The sequence below is a fragment of the Panthera uncia genome, chromosome X (genome assembly GCF_023721935.1).
Source record: "Panthera uncia isolate 11264 chromosome X, Puncia_PCG_1.0, whole genome shotgun sequence".
Taxonomy (NCBI): Eukaryota; Metazoa; Chordata; class Mammalia; order Carnivora; family Felidae; genus Panthera; species Panthera uncia.
The window spans coordinates 45,089,647-45,108,076 of NC_064817.1; the positions used below are offsets into that span (position 1 = coordinate 45,089,647).

An 18,430-nucleotide genomic window follows, 5' to 3' on the forward strand; every position below is an offset into this window, starting at 1 on the left:
TGATAGAGCCAGACTTGGAGCTTAGTTCTACCTGTTCTTTTTTAAGTTTATGTATTTTGAGAGAGAGAACACAAGCAGGAAGGAACAGAGAGAGAGGGAGAGAGAGAATCCTAAGCAGGCTCTGCACTCTCAGTGCAGAACCCAACATGGGGCCCAAACTCACAAACCGTGAGATCTTGACCTGAACCGAAATCAAGAGTCAGATGTTTAACCCGCTGAGCCACCCAGGTACCCCAGGATTCCTATTCTTAAGCAAATCTGTCCCTGCCTCCTCTGCAGAAGTCTTTCGAGGACCCAGACCTCACTGTTGTCCCTCTCTCTCTCCAGATTGGAGATCTTACTGGGTATTGCACCAATCCAAACCGTCATCAGATGGGGTGGGCTAAACGCAATGTGGACCACCGCCTCAGGAATAATAGCACTGTGGACATCTGCCCTGTGGACCGCCGTCCAATGCTGCAGAGGATCATGGAGACAGACCCCCTGCAGCAGGGCCAGGCTCTGGCATTTGCCCTGAAGAATAAGAAGAAGATGCAGAAGCGTACTGGTGGGGGCACCTGACCATACCCCTCTTACCCATGCTCCAAAAATGCCCACTTAGGCCTTGATTAGGGGCTCTTGAGCGAACATTTACATGTGTCCAGCGCAAGGCTAACCCTGGTTAGGGGGCATAGGTTTGGAGGCTCACCTATTAGCACAGTGGTTCTCAAACTTTATAGCTTATTATTAGAATCACCTGGAAGGCTTGTTAAAACACAGATTACTGGAACCCACCCCCAGAGTTTCTGATTGAGTATATTGGCCATAGCACTTGAGAATTTGTGTTGCTAACTGGTTCCTGGTGGATGCTGATGTTGTGCCTCTGGGAACCACACTTGGAGAACCTAGTCTGTGTATCAAATAGCTACCATTTATGTATTAGTTGCTTTCTACGGAACTTAGAGATTATATATAATGTTTACTGTATCAGTAGGCAATGTACTCAAAATCTGAAAGGTACAAAAGGATATACAGTGAAATGTTTCTCTCCTCCCAATCTCCTAGTCATCTAGGGCTTCTCACAGAGGTGACCAGTTAATTTCTTCTCATTCCTGAGATAGGTACACAGGCAAATAGCTATATATTTTTTATTCTCTTTTTCTATGCAGATGCTAGTCAACTGATCACACAGTTTTGCCATATCATGTTTCCATTTAATATGTAATGTAAATTCATAAAAGAACTTCCTCCATTTTAATGGTGGTCTGTTGTGTGGTTGGCCAATTTAGGTCTTCATGCTGTACTAATCTTCACTAACTCATTGCAAACCTTATCCCGATTTGGTAAGTGAGGAAACAGGCCCAGAGACATTAAATGATATACTCAACGTAAAACAACTAGCATTTGATGGAGCCAAGATGTAAACCTAGGATTTATTGACCCCATAAGCCCAGTTCTTTGCTCTTGGCCTGGTTTCACACTGAGTCCTGGGAATCCGGAGATGAAATACCCTTGAACTCCTGGTCTTATTATAAGGGAGTGAGGAAGAGATAAGAAAACAGACATTGGTCACAGACAGAGAAAGAAGAGTGGGGAAACCTAACTCAGCCTGGTGAACCTAACCCAGATGGTGGTGGGGTAGGGATGATCAGAGAAGGCTTCCTGGAGGAGATGTTATCTGAGGGGAATCTTGAAGAACAGGCTGGAGGATGGGAGGTGAGCATTCAGGCTCAAAGACCCTACTTTATGCTACCCCTTTGCTGTGAGAGCTTTAACGGTAGTAGCAGAGTGCTAAGCTCAACACAGTAAAAGAAAATTGCTGTTTTGATACTAGAAAGGAAAAAAAAATACCTGGAGCCCAGTGAGTCTGACACTCTGAGATAGACCCTATGTTGGGGTGATCATTTCACAAGTAGATAAATGAGTCTACCTGTGAGCTTGTGCATTGACTGCCACCCCCCCCCCCCACCGCCCAGTTGTTTTGTATAGTGGTGGGGGTAAGTGAGCCAGTTTGGGAGTTTGATATAGATCAAGATAGATATAGGCCAGCTCTGGCAGGCCCTCCTGCTGGCAAGCCACCCATTAAGTGACTGCTTGTATTTCTCCCTTCTGCAGATAAACTCGCCAGCAAGTTGTCTGATTCCATGATGTCTGTCCTCGACCTCTCTGGCAACGCTGATGACAGTGCTGGTGACTGATCGACTAATCTCACCACCCTTTCCCCTCCAAGCACCAGTTCCAGTGGGTTGATGGAATACAGATGAAATGGTGTGCTTCTCCCTGAAGCACCTGCATATTAAAAGAACTCCTCCCCCACCATGTCCCCTTCTCACTGTTCCCTCCATTTTTCAAGACAAAAGAGTCCCAAGTTGCTGGAGCTGGCAAACCTAATACTCTTTATTTAACCCCTACTCTGTTTTTCAAGGGAAATAAAATTATCAGCAGATCCCTGATACTAACAGTTTATCCCCACCCTGTAGGTTAGGATGGTTAGAAGACTGGCCCTCACAAAACCCTCTTGAATAGCTAAATGTGCAACTAGAGGTGAGGCTTTTGGTAACCTGGTGGTCCCTGGGAGGGTGATGATTTCTTTATCAGTCGGCAACATATTTCAGTGGCAAGCCATTCCTGTGGTGGGCTGTAGGCTATGCATCTTCCTCCCACCAAGTCTGCAGATCCTCTTCTGTGTGGCAGTGACAGTAGGGGGAGAAGTGATGATCCTTGTCTGTGGAAGGGTCTGGGGATAGGATAGAGAGAAGAAGAGAACACAAGCCTGGCTGTGGTAAACACTACCTTGTTTACATGAAGGGAAAATATAGGATGCTTGTTGGTAGCATGGCTACATGGCAGGGGGGTGGGGGGCAAGTCACATATTCAGGCATTTCTAGGCAGATTGGGTTGGAGGAATCCCTTGAAGTGAGACACTCTGGCTGGGCCCAACCCTTGCATGATCATTTCTCATCCGGTACCAGCTTTGAATTCCGAATTCCGTCATTCAAAGGGATCTGGTGCCATTAGCTGCTGTTTTAGGGGTTCATTGGTTGAAGTCACTATACCCCATTAAAATATAATTAGCCACCTGCTCTGGGAGAGCCTACCCCATCAGACCAAGATAGTGTCAAGGGGCCCTCAGAAAGGGACTGGAGTAGATGGCAGCAGATAAAACAATCTTACTTTACCAGAGTTTGGGCTGTGTACATGACCTCTGTCCCAGCAATCTACTGGGAACAGATTTGAAAGGATTGGCTGTTATATCACTTCAGTCTTTGTCCTCCACCCCAAACTTCCACATCATCTTTGGACCCACAGCCACATCTTAGTCTTGCCTCATGCTGTCACCCCCTAATTTGCCTATTCAAATCCTAAGAGCAGAATCACATGATGGACTGACGAGCCCTTGGCTGCAGGCTGGTTGGTGGGGAAGTGCAGACCACTCCTGCATTCTGGGGCAGCCAAAAAAGAGAATTAAGTACTACTTGAGCACACACTGCACCAAACCCTGGAAACCTCTTAACTCCTTTAATCCTCAGTACAGCTATTCCAGTAAGGGGTTAGTCTCCCCATATGAAAGATAGGCTAAGGGAGTTGTTAGGATGTACCCAAGACAGTGCCAGGATTGGAAACCAGATATGATAAAAAACGCATGTAGGTTCTTTCCTCTGCATTGTGCTGCCTCCTTAACATTGATTAAATGCCTATGCGTGTGCCAGCTTTAGATACATGCTTTTTTCAGTAAAATAAGAGTCTTACTAAAATTCTACTTCCAAGTCCCTTTGCATGGAGTACAACTTATTTCACAGTATCTTATCAAACTCTCCTGGCAGGTAAATAATGTTACAATGAAAAATTGGATCCCAGGATAGCTAAGGCCATTTTAAAACTTATATGGCATTTCATTGAACTTTGTGTTTTCTAGAGGTGTCTGGGTGGCTCAGTTGGTTGAGCATCTGACTCTTGATTTTGGCTCAGGTCATGATCCCAGGGTCATGGGATTGAGCTGTGTCAGGCTCTGCACTGAGCGTGGAGCCTGCTTGAGATTCTCTCCCTTCTCCTATTCACCCCTCTCTCCCATTCACAGTCTCTTTCTAAAATTAAAAAAAAATGAAAATGTTTTCTAGTACTCCTAAGATACTGGAAACTAAGCACTGGACATACGAGGTATCTCAATGAGTAAGAAGGAGCATGGGAGGAGCACCTGGCTGCCTCAGTTGGTAAGGCATGCGACTTGATCTTGGGGAGTTCAAGCCCCATGTTGGGTGCAGAGCTTAATTAAAAAAAAAGCATGGGGATGTGATTTGGCCTAAATCAAACAGAAGAACTAAAGTAGTCATGTCGGGATAAGAATTTGGGACTCCAGATTCTCTACAATGTATCACAACTTAAAAAAGTTCTTTCTTGAGTCATTTACCTCATTTAAAAAAATATTAAGATTTGATGTATATACAATAAAGTTCACCCTTTATAGTGTAAGTTATTTCACTTTGGACAAATGTATACAGTAGTGAACTACTAATACAATCATGACATGGAATAGTTCTATCATCCCTGAAACACTAGGGCCTTTTGTAGTTAACCCTTTTATTCCTACCTTCAGTTTCTGGGAACCACTGATAATGTTTTCTGTCTCTATAGTTTTGCTTTCATGTGAATGTCATGTGAAAAGAATCCTACAACATGTAGGCTTATTTTATGCCTATAGATTTTTAAAATTGTATTTAAAAAGTTACATAGAGGGGCGCCTGGGTGGCTCAGTCGGTTGAGTGGCCGACTTCGGCTCAGGTCATGATCTCACAGTCCGTGAGTTCGAGCCCCGCGTCGGGCTCTGTGCTGACAGCTCAGAGCCTGGAGCCTGCTTCAGATTCTGTGTCTCCCTCTCGCTGACCCTCCCTCGTTCATGCTCTGTCTCTCTCTGTCTCAAAAATAAATAAACATTAAAAAAAAAGATAGAATAAAATTCCTCTTGGTGTACATTTCTATAAGCTTTGACAAACGCAGAGTTGTGTAAACAACACAATCAAGGTACAGAACAGTTCCATTATTTCCTGCCCTCCACCAACAAAGTCATTCCTGCTACTTATAGTAAAAACCTCTCTACCCCTAACTCCTGGCAACCTTGATTTGTTTATCCTTATAGTTTTATCCTTCGGAGAATGTCATACAAGTTGAATTATACTATATGTAGCCTTTCTTAAAGTTTAGTTTTGAGAGAGACAGCACGAGTGGGGGAGGGGCAGGAGAGTGAGAGAGAATCTCAAGTAGGCTCCATGCTGTCGGCACAGAGACTGATGCGGGTCTCAAAACCATGAAGCTGTGAGATCATGACCTGAGCTGAAACCAAGAATCCAATGCTTAACCAACTGTGTCATCCAGGTGCTCCTATAGTATGTAACCTTTTGAGACTGGTTTCTTTCAATAAGCACAATACACCCGAGATTCATCCATGTTGTAGGGTTTATCAGTAGTTCCTTATGTCTGAGTCATACTCCATTGTATGGATGTACCACGATTTGTTTATTCCCAAGTTGAAGGGATATTGGGTTTCCAGTTTTGGGTGATCACAAATAAAGTTGCCATAAACATTTGTATGCAATTTTTTGTGTTTTCATTTCTTGAGAGAATACTTAAGAGCTGGATTGCTGGCATATGTGGGAAGTATGTGTTTAACATTCTCAGAAACTGCTACGCTGTTTCTCAAAGTAGCTGTACCATTTTTCATTCCCATTAGTGTGTGAAAGTTTAAGTTGTTTTACATCCTTTCCAGCACTTGGCATTGTCAGTTTTTTGACGTTAGTTATTGTAGTAGGATGTAGTGGTATCTAATGATTTTGATTTGCATTTCTTTACTGACTAGTGAGTTGAGAATATTTTCATGTGCTTATTTGTCATCCATATATGTTCTTTGGCAAAGTGTTCAAACCTCTTGCGCATATATATATATATATATATATATATATATAGTGCTATTTCTTTATCATATATGCTTTGTAACATTTTTACCCAGCTTGTGGTTCTGCTTTTCATTCTCCAAAAATTTTTTCCATTCCAAAACTCTTAAAAAATTTTTTCTAAACGTTTGTTCATTTTTTGATAGAGAGAGAGAGACAGAGTGTGAGTGGGAGAGGGGCAGAGAGAGAGGGAGACACAGAATCAGAAGCAGGCTCCAGGCTCCGAACTGACAGCACAGAGCCAGACGCGGGGCTTGAACTCATGGACCTAAGATCATGACCTGAGCCGAAGTTGGACACCCAACTGACTGAGCCACCCAGGCGCCCCCCAAAACTCTTTTAACAGATTTTTTTTATTTTTAAAAATTGTGGTAAAATACATGTAACATAAAATTTACCACCTTAGCCACTTTTTTCCAATGAAATAAGTTTGCTTTATTTAAAAACAGTAACTTCCTTATGTTGGAGCACAAAATTCAATACTGATACAAATATGAATTTCTCAGGAGGTCAAGATATATGTCAAGCAAATTTTCTGAATTTCTTCTTTTTAATTTTTTTTTTACTGTTTTATTTATTTTTGAGAGTGACAGTGTGAGCAGGGGAGGGACAGAGAGAGGGCAACGGAAGATCTGAAGCGGGCTCTACACTGACAGCAGCAAGCCTAATGTGGGGCTTGAACTCACAAACTGAGATCATGACCTAAGCCAATGTCAGATGTTGAACCAACTGAGCCACTCAGGCTCCCCTCTGAAATTCTTTTAAAGGAAGAATTTTTAAGCCATATGAAACAATGTACATCAACAACATGTATAAATAAGCCATAGTTCAAATTTAAGCTGAATAATCAAACCATGTAAATGACCTCAACTACTATTTGCTAATATTTACAACACTGTACATATTTTCAATAAGTTAAGTGAATCATCTATCACTCTTCCCATCTCCCAGTCTCCCCAGGACATACATTTTTTTTTTTTCACTAGATTTAATCCATAAATTTGCTGAGGAGATTCAGGCATTTAACTATAGCTGAGTTTAACAGAAATATAGAAAACCACAAAGATTTATTGAGCATTCACAAATGATTACAGCAATTCCTTAGAAACCCTCTATGTTGTCCCCTTCCTTCCTTCCTTCCTTCCTTCCTCCCTCCCTCCCTCTTTCTTTCTTTCTTTCTTTCTTTCTTTCTTTCTTTCTTTCTTTCTTTCTTTCTTCTTTTTAAATTTAAATCCAAGCTAGTTAACATATAGTGTAATAATAATTTCGGGAATAGAATTTAGTGACTCATCATTTACATATGAACCCAGTGCTCATCCCAACAATTGTCCTCCTTAACGCCCCTTGCCCACTTAGCTCATCCCCCCAACCCAACATCCCTCCAGCAACCCTCAGTTTGTTCTCTGATTTAAGAGTCTGTTTTGGTTTTTCTTCCTGTTTTTATCTTATTTTTGTTTCCCTTCCCTTATGTTCATTGTTTTGTATCTTAAATTCCACATATGAGTGAAATCATATGATATTTGTCTTTCCCTGACTGACTTATTTCGCTTAGCATAATACATTCTAGTTTCATCCACGTTGTTGCAAATGGCATGATTTCATTCTTTTTGATTGTCGAGTAATATTCCATTGTATATATATATACCATTTCTTTATCCATTCATCAGTCGATGGACATTTGGGCTGTCTCATACTTAGGCTATTATTGATAGTGCTGCTACAAACATTGGGGTTCATGTGCCCCTTCAAATCAGCATTTTTGTATTGGATAAATACCTAATAGTGCAATTGTTGGGTTGTAGGGTAAGTTCTATTTTTAATTTTTTGAGGAACCTCCATACTGTTCTCCAGAGTGGCTGCACCAATTTGCATTCCCACCAGCAGTGCAAAAGGGTTTCTCTTTATCCGCAGCCTCATCAACATCTTTTGTTTCCTGCGTTGTTAATGTTAGCCATTCTGACAGATGTGAGGTGGTTTCTCATTGTGGTTTTGATTTGTATTTCCCTGATGATGAGTGATGTTGAGCTTTTTTTCATGTGTCTGTTAGCCATCTGGATGTCTTCTTTGGAGAAGTGTGTATTCATGTCTTTTCCCCATTTCTTCACTGGATTATTTGTTTTTTGGGTGCTGAGTTTGATAAGTTCTTTGTAGATTTTGGATACTAACCCTTTATTTGATGTGTCATTTGCAAATATCTTCTCCCATTCTGTTGGTTGCCTTTTAGTTTTGCTGGTTGTATCCTATGCTGTGCAGAAGCTTTTTATTTTGATGAGGTCCCAATAGTTCCTTTTTGCTTTTGTGTCTCTTGCCCTGGAGACATGTCAGGTAAGAAGTTGCTGTGTCCAAGGTCAAAGAGGTTGTTGCCTGTTTTCTCCTCTAGGAATTTTATGGCTTCATGCCTTATATTTAGGTCTTTCATTCATTTTGAGTTCATTTTTGGGTATGGTGTAGGAAAGTGGTCCAGGTTCATTTTTCTGCATGCCACTGTCCAGTTTTCCCTGCGCCATTTGCTGAAGAGACTGTCTTTATTCCTTTAGATACTCTTTCCTGCTTTGTCAAAGATGAGTTGGCCATATGTTTGTGGGTCCATTCTGGGTTCTCTGTTCTGTTCCATTCATCTGAGTGTCTGTTCTTGTGCCAGTACCATACTGTCTTGCTGATTACAACTTTGTAATGCAGCTTCAATTCCAGGATTGTGACGCCTTAGCTTTGGTTTTCTTTTTCAGGATTGCTTTGGCTATTCAGGGTCTTTTATGGCTCCATAGAAATTTTAGGATTGATTTTTCTAGCTCTGTGAAGAATGCTGGTGTTATTTTGACAGGGATTGCATTGAATATGTAGATTGCTTGGGTAATATTGACATTTTAACAATATTTGTTCTTCCAATCCATGAACATGGAATGTTTTTCCATTTTTTGTGTCTTCTTCAATTTCTTTCATAAGCTTTCTATAGTTGTCAGTGTATAGATTTTTCACCTCTTTGGTTAGGTTTATTCTTAGGTATTTTATGTTTTCTTGGTGCAGTTGTAAACGGGATCAATTCCTTGATTTTTCTTTCTGTTGCTTCATTATTAGTGTATAGAAATGCAACCAATTTCTGTACATTGATTTTATATCCTGCCACATTGCTGACTTCATGGAGCAGTTGGAGCAGTTTTTTGGTGGAGTCTTTTGGGTTTCCCACATAGAGTATCATGTCATCTGCGAAGAGAAAAATTTGACTTCCCCCTTGCCGATTTGGATGCCTTTTAGTTCTTTGTGTTGTCTGATTGCTGAGGCAAGGACTTCCAACAGTATATTGAATAACAGTGGTGAGAGTGGACATACCTATTGTGTTCCTTACCTTAGAGGGAAAGCTTTCAGTTTTTCTGCATTGGGGATGATATTAGTGGTGGGTCTTTTGTATATGGCTTTTAAGATCTTGAGGTATGATCCTTCTATCCCTACTTTCTTGAGGGTGTTTATCAAGAAGAGATGCTTTATATCGTCAAATGCTTTTTCTGCATCTATTGAGAGGATCATGTGGTTCTTATTCTTTCTTTTATTAATGTGATGTATCTCATTGATTGGTTTGTGGATATTGAACCAGCCCTGCATCCCAGGAATAAATCTCATTTGATCGTGGTGAATAATTCTTTTAATGTATTTTTGGATCCTGGTGGCTAGTATCTTGTTGAGAATTTTTTCATCCATGTTCATTCATCAGGGAAATTAGTCTGTAGTTCTCCTTTTTAAGTTGGGCCTTTCTCTGGTGTTGGAATCAAAATAATGCTGGCCTCATAGAATGAGTTTGGAAGTTTTCCTTTCATTCCTGTCTTTTCAACAGCTTCAAAAGAATAGGTGGTAACCCTTCTTTAAATGTTTGGTAGAATTCTCCTAGAAAACCATCCAGCCCAGGACTCTTGTTGGGACATTTTTGATTATTGATTCAATTTACTTACTGGCTATGGATCTGTTCAAATTTTCTATTTCTCCTTGTTTCAGTTTTGGTAGTTTATATGTTTCTAGGGATTTTTTCATTTCTTCCAGAATGCCCACTTTATTGGCATATAATTGCTCATAATATTCTGTTATTATTGTTTGTATTTCTGTGGTGTTGGTTGTGATCTCTTTCATTTGTGATTTCATTTATTTGGTCCTTTCCTTTTCTTTTTTGATCAAACTGGTTAGGGGTTTATCAATTTTGTTAATTCTTTCGAAGAACCAGCTAGCTCCTGGTTTCCTTGATTTTTTTCTACTTTTTTTTTCTTAAATCTCAATGTCATTGATTTCTGCTCTAAACTTTATTACTTCCCTTCTTCTGCTGGCTTGGGGTTTTATTTGCTGTTCTTTTCCCACCTCTTTAAGGTGTAAGGTTAGGTTGTGTACTTGAGACCTTTCTTCCTTTTTTTAGGAAGGCCTGGATTGCTATATACTTCCCTCTTATGACTGCCTCTTTGCATCCCAGAGGTTTTGGGCTGTCGTGTTTTCATTTTAATTGGCTTCCATGTACTTTTTAATTTCCTCTTTAATTTCTTGGTTACCCGTTCATTCTTTGGTAGGATGTTCTTTAATCTCCAAGATTAATGGTCTTTCCAAAATTTTTCTTGTGGTTGATATTGAGTTTCATAGCATTGTGATCTGAAAATATGCAAGGTATGATCTTGATCATTTTGTACTTGTTGAGGGCTGATTTGTGTCCCAGTATGTGATCTATTCTGGAGAATGTTCCATCTACACTTGAGAAGAATATGTATTCTGATGCTTTAGGATGAACTGTTCTGAATATTTCTGTTAAGTTCATCTAGTCAAGTGTGTCATTCAAAGCCATTGTTTCCTTATTGATTTCCTGCTTAGATAATCTGTCAGTTGCTCTAAGTTGGGTGTTGAAGTCCCCTACTATTATGGTATTATTATCAATGGTTGTCTTTTAGTTTGTGATTCACTGACTTATATATTTGGTTATTTCATGTTGGGGGCATAAATATTTATAATTGTTTGATCTTTTTGGTGGATACACCCCTTCATTGTGATATAATCCTTATTCATCTCTTTTTACAGTCTTTTTTAAAGGAATTACATTTATGTATGTATGTATGTATGTATGTATTTTCTTATTTAATGTTTCTTCATTTTTGAGACAGAGCGCACAAATGGGTGAGGGGCAGAGAGAGAGGGGGACAGAGGATGCTAAGTAGGCTCTGTGCTAACAGCATGTAGCCCGATGCAGGGCTCAAACTCACGAATTGTAAGATCATGAACTGGGCTGATGTTGGATGCTTAACTGACTGAGTCGTCCAGGTGCCCCTCTTGTTACAGTGTTTATTTGAAAATCTTATTTGTCTGATATAAGTATGGCTACTCCAGCTTTCTTTTGACGGCCATTTGCATGATAGATGGTTCTCTTACTTTCAATCTGAAGGTGTCTCTAGGTCCAAAATGAGTCCTTTGTAAGTAGCATATGGATGGGTCTTGTTTTCTTACCCATTCTGATACCCTATGTCTTGTTTTTTTAATGTTTATTTGCTTTCGAGACAGAGAGAGAGTGTGAGTGGGGGAGGGGCAGAGAGAGAGGGAGACACAGAACCTGAAACAGGCTCCAGGCTCTGAGCTGTCAGAATAGAGCCCAACGTGGGGCTTGAGCCCACAAACCGTGGGATCATGACCTGAGCCAAAGTTGGATGCTCAACTGACTCAGTATCCCAGGCGCCCCACCCTATGTCTTTTGATTGGAGCATTTAGTCCGTTGACATTTAGAGTGATTACTGAAAGATATGAATTTATTGCCATTGTGTCATCTGTAGAGTTCGTATTTCTGGTGGAGTTCTCCAGTCCTTTCTAGTCTTTGTTGTTTTTGGTCTTTTTTGTTTTGTTTTGTCTTTTCTCCACTCAAGGAGTCCCCCTTAAAATTTCTTGTAAGGCTGGTTTCGTGGTCGTGAACTCCTTTAGTTTTTGTTTGCCTGGGAAACTCTTTATCCTTCCTTCTATTATGACTGACAGCCTTGCAGGATAAAGAATTCTTGGCTGCATATTTCTCTGATTCAGCACGTTGGGTATATCCTGCCACTCCTTTCTGGCCTGCCAAGTTTTTGCGGATAGGTCTACTGCAAACCTGATGTGTCTTCCCTTATAATTTAGGGACTTTTTTTCCCTTGCTGCTTTCATAATTCTTTCCTTGTCTGTGTATTTTGTGAATTTGTCTATGATATGTTTTGGTGATGGTCAGTTTTTGTTGAATCTAATGGGAGTTGTCTGTGTTTCTTGGATTTTGATGTTCATGTTCTTCCCCAGATTAGGAAAGTTTACCACTATAATTTGCTCACATAAATCTTCTACTCCCTTTTCTCTCTCTTCATCTTCTGGGACTCCTATGATTCAGATGATATTTGTTTTTAATAAGTCACTGAGTTCTCTAAGTCTTGTGTTGTGCTCTTTTGCCTTAGTCTCCCTCTTTTTTTCTGCTTCATTATTCTCTATAATTTTGACTTTATATCTCTGATTCTCTGCTCTCCTTCATCCATCGTTGCCATCATGGCAGCCATTCAAGATTGTGTCTTGGTTAGAGCATTTTTAATTTTGTGCTGACTAGACTTTATTTCTTTTATCTCGAAAACAAGGGATTCTATGCTGTTTTCAACCCCACCTAGGATTCTTATTATCATGGTTCTAAATTTTAGTTCAGACATCTTGCTTATATCTGAGTTGATTAAGCCCTGGCTGTCATTTCTTCCTGTTATTTGGAGTGAATTTCTTAATTTTGTTGTTTTGGAGGAAGAAAGTAATTAATAAAATAAAAAAATAAAAAATAAAAAATAAAAAAAATCAAATAAAGGGAGCTAGATCTTAGGTGTGTTTTGGTCTGCTTGTTGAAAGAAGCTTTATAGAATAGAGAAAAAAGGGAAAGAATAGAAAGAACAGAAAAAAAGGTAAAAAGAAGTTTAAAAATTAAAAAAATGTATAATAAAATAGATGAATAGACCCCGTAATTATGATATAATGCCCTTCTTCATCTCTTGTTACAGGCTTTAGTTTAAAATCTAGTTTTTCTGATATAAGAATGGTTACTCCAGCTTTCTTTTGACTTCCAGTAGCATGGTAGATGATTCTCCACCCCTCACTTTCAATCTTGAAGGTGTCCTCAGGTCTAAAATGGGTCTCTTGTAGACAGCATATAGATGGGTCTTATTTTTTATCCATTCTGATACCCTATGTCTTTGATCGTAGCATTTAGCCCATTTACATTCAGTGTTATTATTAAAAGATATGGATTTAGTGTCATTGTGTTATCTGTAGGTTTCATGCTTGTAATGATGTCTCTGGTCCTTCGTAATCTTTGCAACATTCCACTCACAGATTACCCCTTAGTGTCTCTTGTAGGACTGGTTTAGTGGTGATGAACTCCTTCAACTTTTGTTTGGGAAAACATTTATCTCTCCTTCTATTCTGAATGACAGGCTTGCTGGATAAAGGATTCTTGGATGCATCTTTTTCCTATTCAGCTCATTGAAAATTTCCTGCCACTCCTTTCTGGCCTGCCAAGTTTCAGTAGATAGGCCTGCTACTACTCTTATGTGTCTACCCTTGTAGCTTAAGACCCATTTGTCCCTAGCTGCTTTCAGAATTCTCTTTGTATTTTGCCAGTTTCCCTATGATATGTTGTGCAGAAGGTTGATTCCTGTTATGTCTGAAGGGTTTTCTCTGTTCCTCCTGGATTTCAATGTATGTTTCATTCCCCAGAATGGGGAAGTTCTCAGCTATGATTTGTTCAAGTACACCTTCCACCCAGTTCTCTCTCTCTTCTTCCTCAGGAATGCCTATGATATGGATATTATTACATTTTATTTAATCACTTAGTTCTCTAATTCTCCCCTCATGTTCCAGAATTTTTTTATCTCTCTTTTTCTCAACTTTATCTTTTTCCATTATTTTATCTTGTATTTCACTTATTCTCCCCTCTGCCTCTTCAATCCTTGATGTCACTGCATCTAGTTTGTTTTGCAGCTCATTTACAACATTTTTCAATTCATCATGACTACTTTTTAGTTCCTTGATCTCTGTAGCAGTAGATTCTCTGCTGTCTTCTATGCTTTTTTCAAGCCCAGTGACTAATATTATGACTATTATTCTGAATTCTTGTTCAGTTATATTGTTTATATCTGTTTTGATAAGTTCTGTAGCTGTCATTTCTTCCTAGAATTTATTTTCAGGAGAATTCTTCCATTTTGTCATTTTGGCTAGTTTTCTGTCCCTTATGTGTTTTAAAAGCTTGTTATGTGCCCTGAACCTGCGAGCACTCCTATATTAAAAAGGGGTCATACATTGTCCAAGGATGGCTCTTCAGGAGGTGTTTTTTGGAGACTGTTAGTTGCTCTCTGTTGTTGTGACTTTGGTTATTTTATCTCCCTACTTGTAGTGATGTTTTGTACCCTGCACCAGGTATGCTTTGATTTGTTCATTGAAGTAGTCCTGGAAAAGAAAACAAACAGACAAACAAACAGAAAACAAAAACACACAAACACACGAATTAAAAACAAAAACAAAAAACCAGAAACACCAACTACAAGTAAGCAACAGTGTGGAGGTGGTGCTGATGGATCAGGCCTTATCCCATACAAAGGCAGAAATGACATGGGCGGGGAAAAGGAAAAAATAAACATTGACCAGGCAGAGAAACTATACAGCTCAATCTAGAGAGTGAGAAAGGAAAATAAAGAAGGAGTGTGGGGGGGGAATGAAAAGAAGACAAAGTTGCCCAGACAGAGAAACTGTACAGCTTAATTATTCCAGAGAGAGAGAAAGGAAAATAAATAAGGAAGTGTAGAACATGTATAAAGAGCATGGATTAAATATGTCTGCTTAAGCAGCCAACAACCAGAGTAACTAGACTAGAGAAAGGAAGAGATAAGAAGGAGAAAAGGAAGGAAGAGTATATCTATATAATAAGAATTGTCTGAGGGGCACCTGGGTGGCGCAGTCGGTTAAGCGTCCGACTTCAGCCAGGTCACGATCTCACGGTCCGTGAGTTCAAGCCCCGCGTCAGGCTCTGGGCTGATGGCTCAGAGCCTGGAGCCTGTTTCCGATTCTGTGTCTCCCTCTCTCTCTGTCCCTCCCCCGTTCATGCTCTGTCTCTCTCTGTCCCAAAAATAAATAAACGTTGAAAAAAAAATTAAAAAAAAAAAAAAAAAAAGAATTGTCTGAGAATTAAACCAGGCAATGCAACAGCACTGGTCTAAGGGAGGGGCCGTTTGGTCTTCAGCCTCAATCCCGCTCCAGTAGATATCAGTTACCAGGCGTGGAGGGGTGTGGTTTGGGGTAAGAGGGTCCCGCCTTCACTGTGGGCCCCGTTGTCTGATCCCTAAGGCCCCACCATGGTGGTGGTGGGGAGGAAAATGGCAGCACCCCAGTCTCTCCTCTACGGACCTGGTGTCCCAAACCACACTGTTCGAGCTGTCCTCACTGTGCCGTGAGTGCAAATGAGGCAGTTTTTCCCACTCCACTGACTCCCATGCCTTAGTACTTGGCTGGGATTCAAACTCTCACTCTGCACACCCCGGTACTGGGTAAGCACCACTCCACGTAGCCCAATATGTGGTCTCTGGATGGTGGATGCATGTGGGCTTTGTCCTGTCCCACAGAACTCCAGGGAGGGGAATGCTTTCCCCTACTGTGGACTGTGCCCCTCTCCTACTCACCCAGCCCGGGGCTGGCTCCCTTCCTCCCCAGGTGCATGATCAGGGCAGCTGCCCCCAGTCTGGAGAAAGCCCCTCAGAGATTGGATCTTTCTCTGTCCCGGTCTGAGGTTTTTCTCTTGTCCAGATACAATCCTATGCTTCCTCAGTCTCTCTTTCTCTTCCCTTTGTCTCTCTGTAGAAGGCAAGCCCTCCCCTCTGCAAAAGGGGATCCTTCCTCTCCATTCGTTTTATCTCTCCCAGATTGCAATCATTCACCTATGGCCCATCTGGTTGTCCTGGTGGGTCCCTGGAAGTGACTCTGTCTCTTTTCCTCCTGGACTCTTGGGGTTCAAAGTACTTTGGCTTCAACATTTCTTTGTTTGACAGAAGAGGGAACTTTGGATTCCCTTAATTCTCTGCCATGTTTTTTGATATTTTATCAAGTTGGCCAATGCCTTGGGCAAATAGACCTCAAAATTCTCAATACATAGAATGTGCCTGGGAATTTTCTGCTCTATGTTTAGAACTGGGAAGCATTGGGTGATATTTCTATTTTTGATTTTTGTGGAACCACCTTACTGTTTTCCACAGTGGTTGCACCAATTTATAAACCTACTAACAGTGTGTGAGGATTTCCTTTTCTCTACATTCTTGGCTTTTCTCCACATTTCTTGAATAACTTTATTGTCATTTCTTGTCTTGATACTAGCCATTATGACAGATGTGAGATGTGATATCTCAGTGTCTTTGATTTGCATTTCTCTGATGATTAGTGACGTTGAGCATCTTTTCATGTGATTTATGGCCATCTGTATGTCTTCTTTGGAGAAATGTCTATTGAGATCCTCTGCCTAGAATTTTTTATTTATTATTAATTAATTAATCAATTAAGTAATTAATTTTATTTTTTAAAAATTTACATCCAAGTTAGTTAGAATATAGTTGAACAATGATTTCTGGGGTAGATTCCTTCATGCCCCTTACCCATTTAGCCTATCCCCTCTCCCAAAACCCCTCTAGTAAACCTCTGTTTGTTTTCCGTATTTAAGAGTCTCTTATGTTTTGTCTCCCTCCCTGCTTTTATATTATTTTTGCTTTGCTTCCCTTGTGTTCATCTGTTGTGTCTTAAAGTCCTCATGAGTGAAGTCATTTGATATTTGTCTTTCTCTGAATGACTAATCCACTTAGCATAATACCTTCTAGTTCCATTCATGTAGTTGCAAATGGCAAGATTTCATTCTTTTTGATTGCTGAGTAATACTCCATTGTATACATATACCACAACTTCTTTATCCATTCATCCATCGATGGACATTTGGGTCCTTTCCATACTTTGGCTATTATTGATAGTGCTGCTATAAACATTGGTGTGCATATGCCCCTTCGAAACAGCATACCTGTATCCCTTGGATAAATACCTAGTAGTGCAATTGCTGGGTTGTAGGGTAGTTCTATTTTTAATTTTTTGAGGAACCCCCATACTGTTTTCCAGAATGGCTGCACCGATTTGCATTCCCACCAGCAGTGCAAAAGAGATCCTCTTTCTCCGCATCGTCGCCAACATCTGTTGTTGCCTGAGTTGTTAATGTTAGCCATTCTGTCAGATATCAGGTGGTATTTCATTGTGGTTTTGATTTGTATTTCCCTGGTGATGAGTGATGTTGAGCATTTTTTCATGTGTCGGTAGGCCATCTGGATGTCTTCCTTTGGAGAAGTGTCTATTCATGTCTTTTGCCCATTTCTTCACTGGATTCTTTGTTTTTTGGGTGTTGAGTTTGAGAAGTTCTTTATAGATTTTGGATACTAACCCTTTATCTTATATGTTGTCTGCAAATATTTTCTCCCATTCCATTGGTTGCCTTTTAGTTTTGCTGATTGTTTCCTTCGCTGTGCAGAAGTTTTTTATTTTGATAAGGTCACAATAGTTTATTTTTGCTTTTGTTTCCCTAGCCTCTGGAGATATGTTGAGTAAGAAGTTGCTGTGTCCAAGGTCAAAGTGGTTTTTGCCTGCTTTCTCCTCGAGGATTTTGCTGGCTTCCTGTCTTACATTGAGGTCTTTCATCCATTTTGAGTTTATTTTTGTGTATGGTGTAAGAAAGTGGTCCAGGTTCATTTTTCTGCATGTCGCTGTCCAGTTTTCCCAGCACCATTTGCTGAAGAGTTTGTCTTTATTCCATTGAATATTCTTTCCTGCTTTGTCAAAGATTAGTTGGCCATACATTTGTGGGTCCATTTATGGGTTCTCACATCTGTTCCATTGATCTGAGTGTCTGTTATTGTGCTAGTACCATAGTGTCTTGGTGATTACAGTTTGTAATACAGCTTGAAGTCCAGGACTGTGATGCCTCCTGCTTTGGTTTTCTTTTTGAAGATTACTATGGCTATTCAGGGTCTTTTCCGTTTCCATACAAATTTTAGGATTGTTTGTTCTAGCTCTGTGAAGAATGCTGTTGTTACTTTGATAGGGATTGCATTGAATATGTAGATTGCTTTGGGTGGTATTGACATTTTAACAATATTTGTTCTTCCTATCCAGGAGCATGCAATCTTTTTCCATTTTTTTTTTTTGTGTGTGTCTTCTTCAATTTCTTTCATTAGCTTTCTATAGTTTTTTTCACCTCTTTGGTTAGATTTATTCCTAGGTATTTTATGGTTTTTTTGTGCAACTGTAAATGGGATTGATTCCTTGATTTCTTTTTCTGTTGCTTCATTGTTGGTGTATAGGAATGCAACCAAATTTGTGCATTGATTTTATATCCTGCCACTTTGCTGAATTTGTGAATCAGTTCTAGCAGTTTTTTGGTAGAATCTTTTGGGTGTTCCATATAGAGTATCATGTCATATGCGAAGAGTGAA

At 40.0% G+C, this 18,430-nt stretch overlaps 1 protein-coding gene across 5 annotated transcripts in view; it reads left to right on the forward strand.

The window, feature by feature from the left end:
• Positions 1–5,569, forward strand: part of GNL3L (G protein nucleolar 3 like) — a 29,008-nt gene extending 23,439 nt beyond the window's left edge. For 4 of the 5 annotated variants that reach the window (XM_049644638.1, XM_049644641.1, XM_049644637.1 and 1 more), the window contains 2 exons: positions 328–547; positions 2,095–5,569. In XM_049644638.1, the coding sequence (XP_049500595.1) occupies positions 328–547; positions 2,095–2,177 (303 nt within the window). In that variant the 3' untranslated portion in view covers positions 2,178–5,569. The remainder of the gene's footprint in view (positions 1–327; positions 548–2,094) is intronic. The other variant, XM_049644642.1, reaches the window with a different exon arrangement.
• Positions 5,570–18,430: the final 12,861 nt, after the last annotated feature.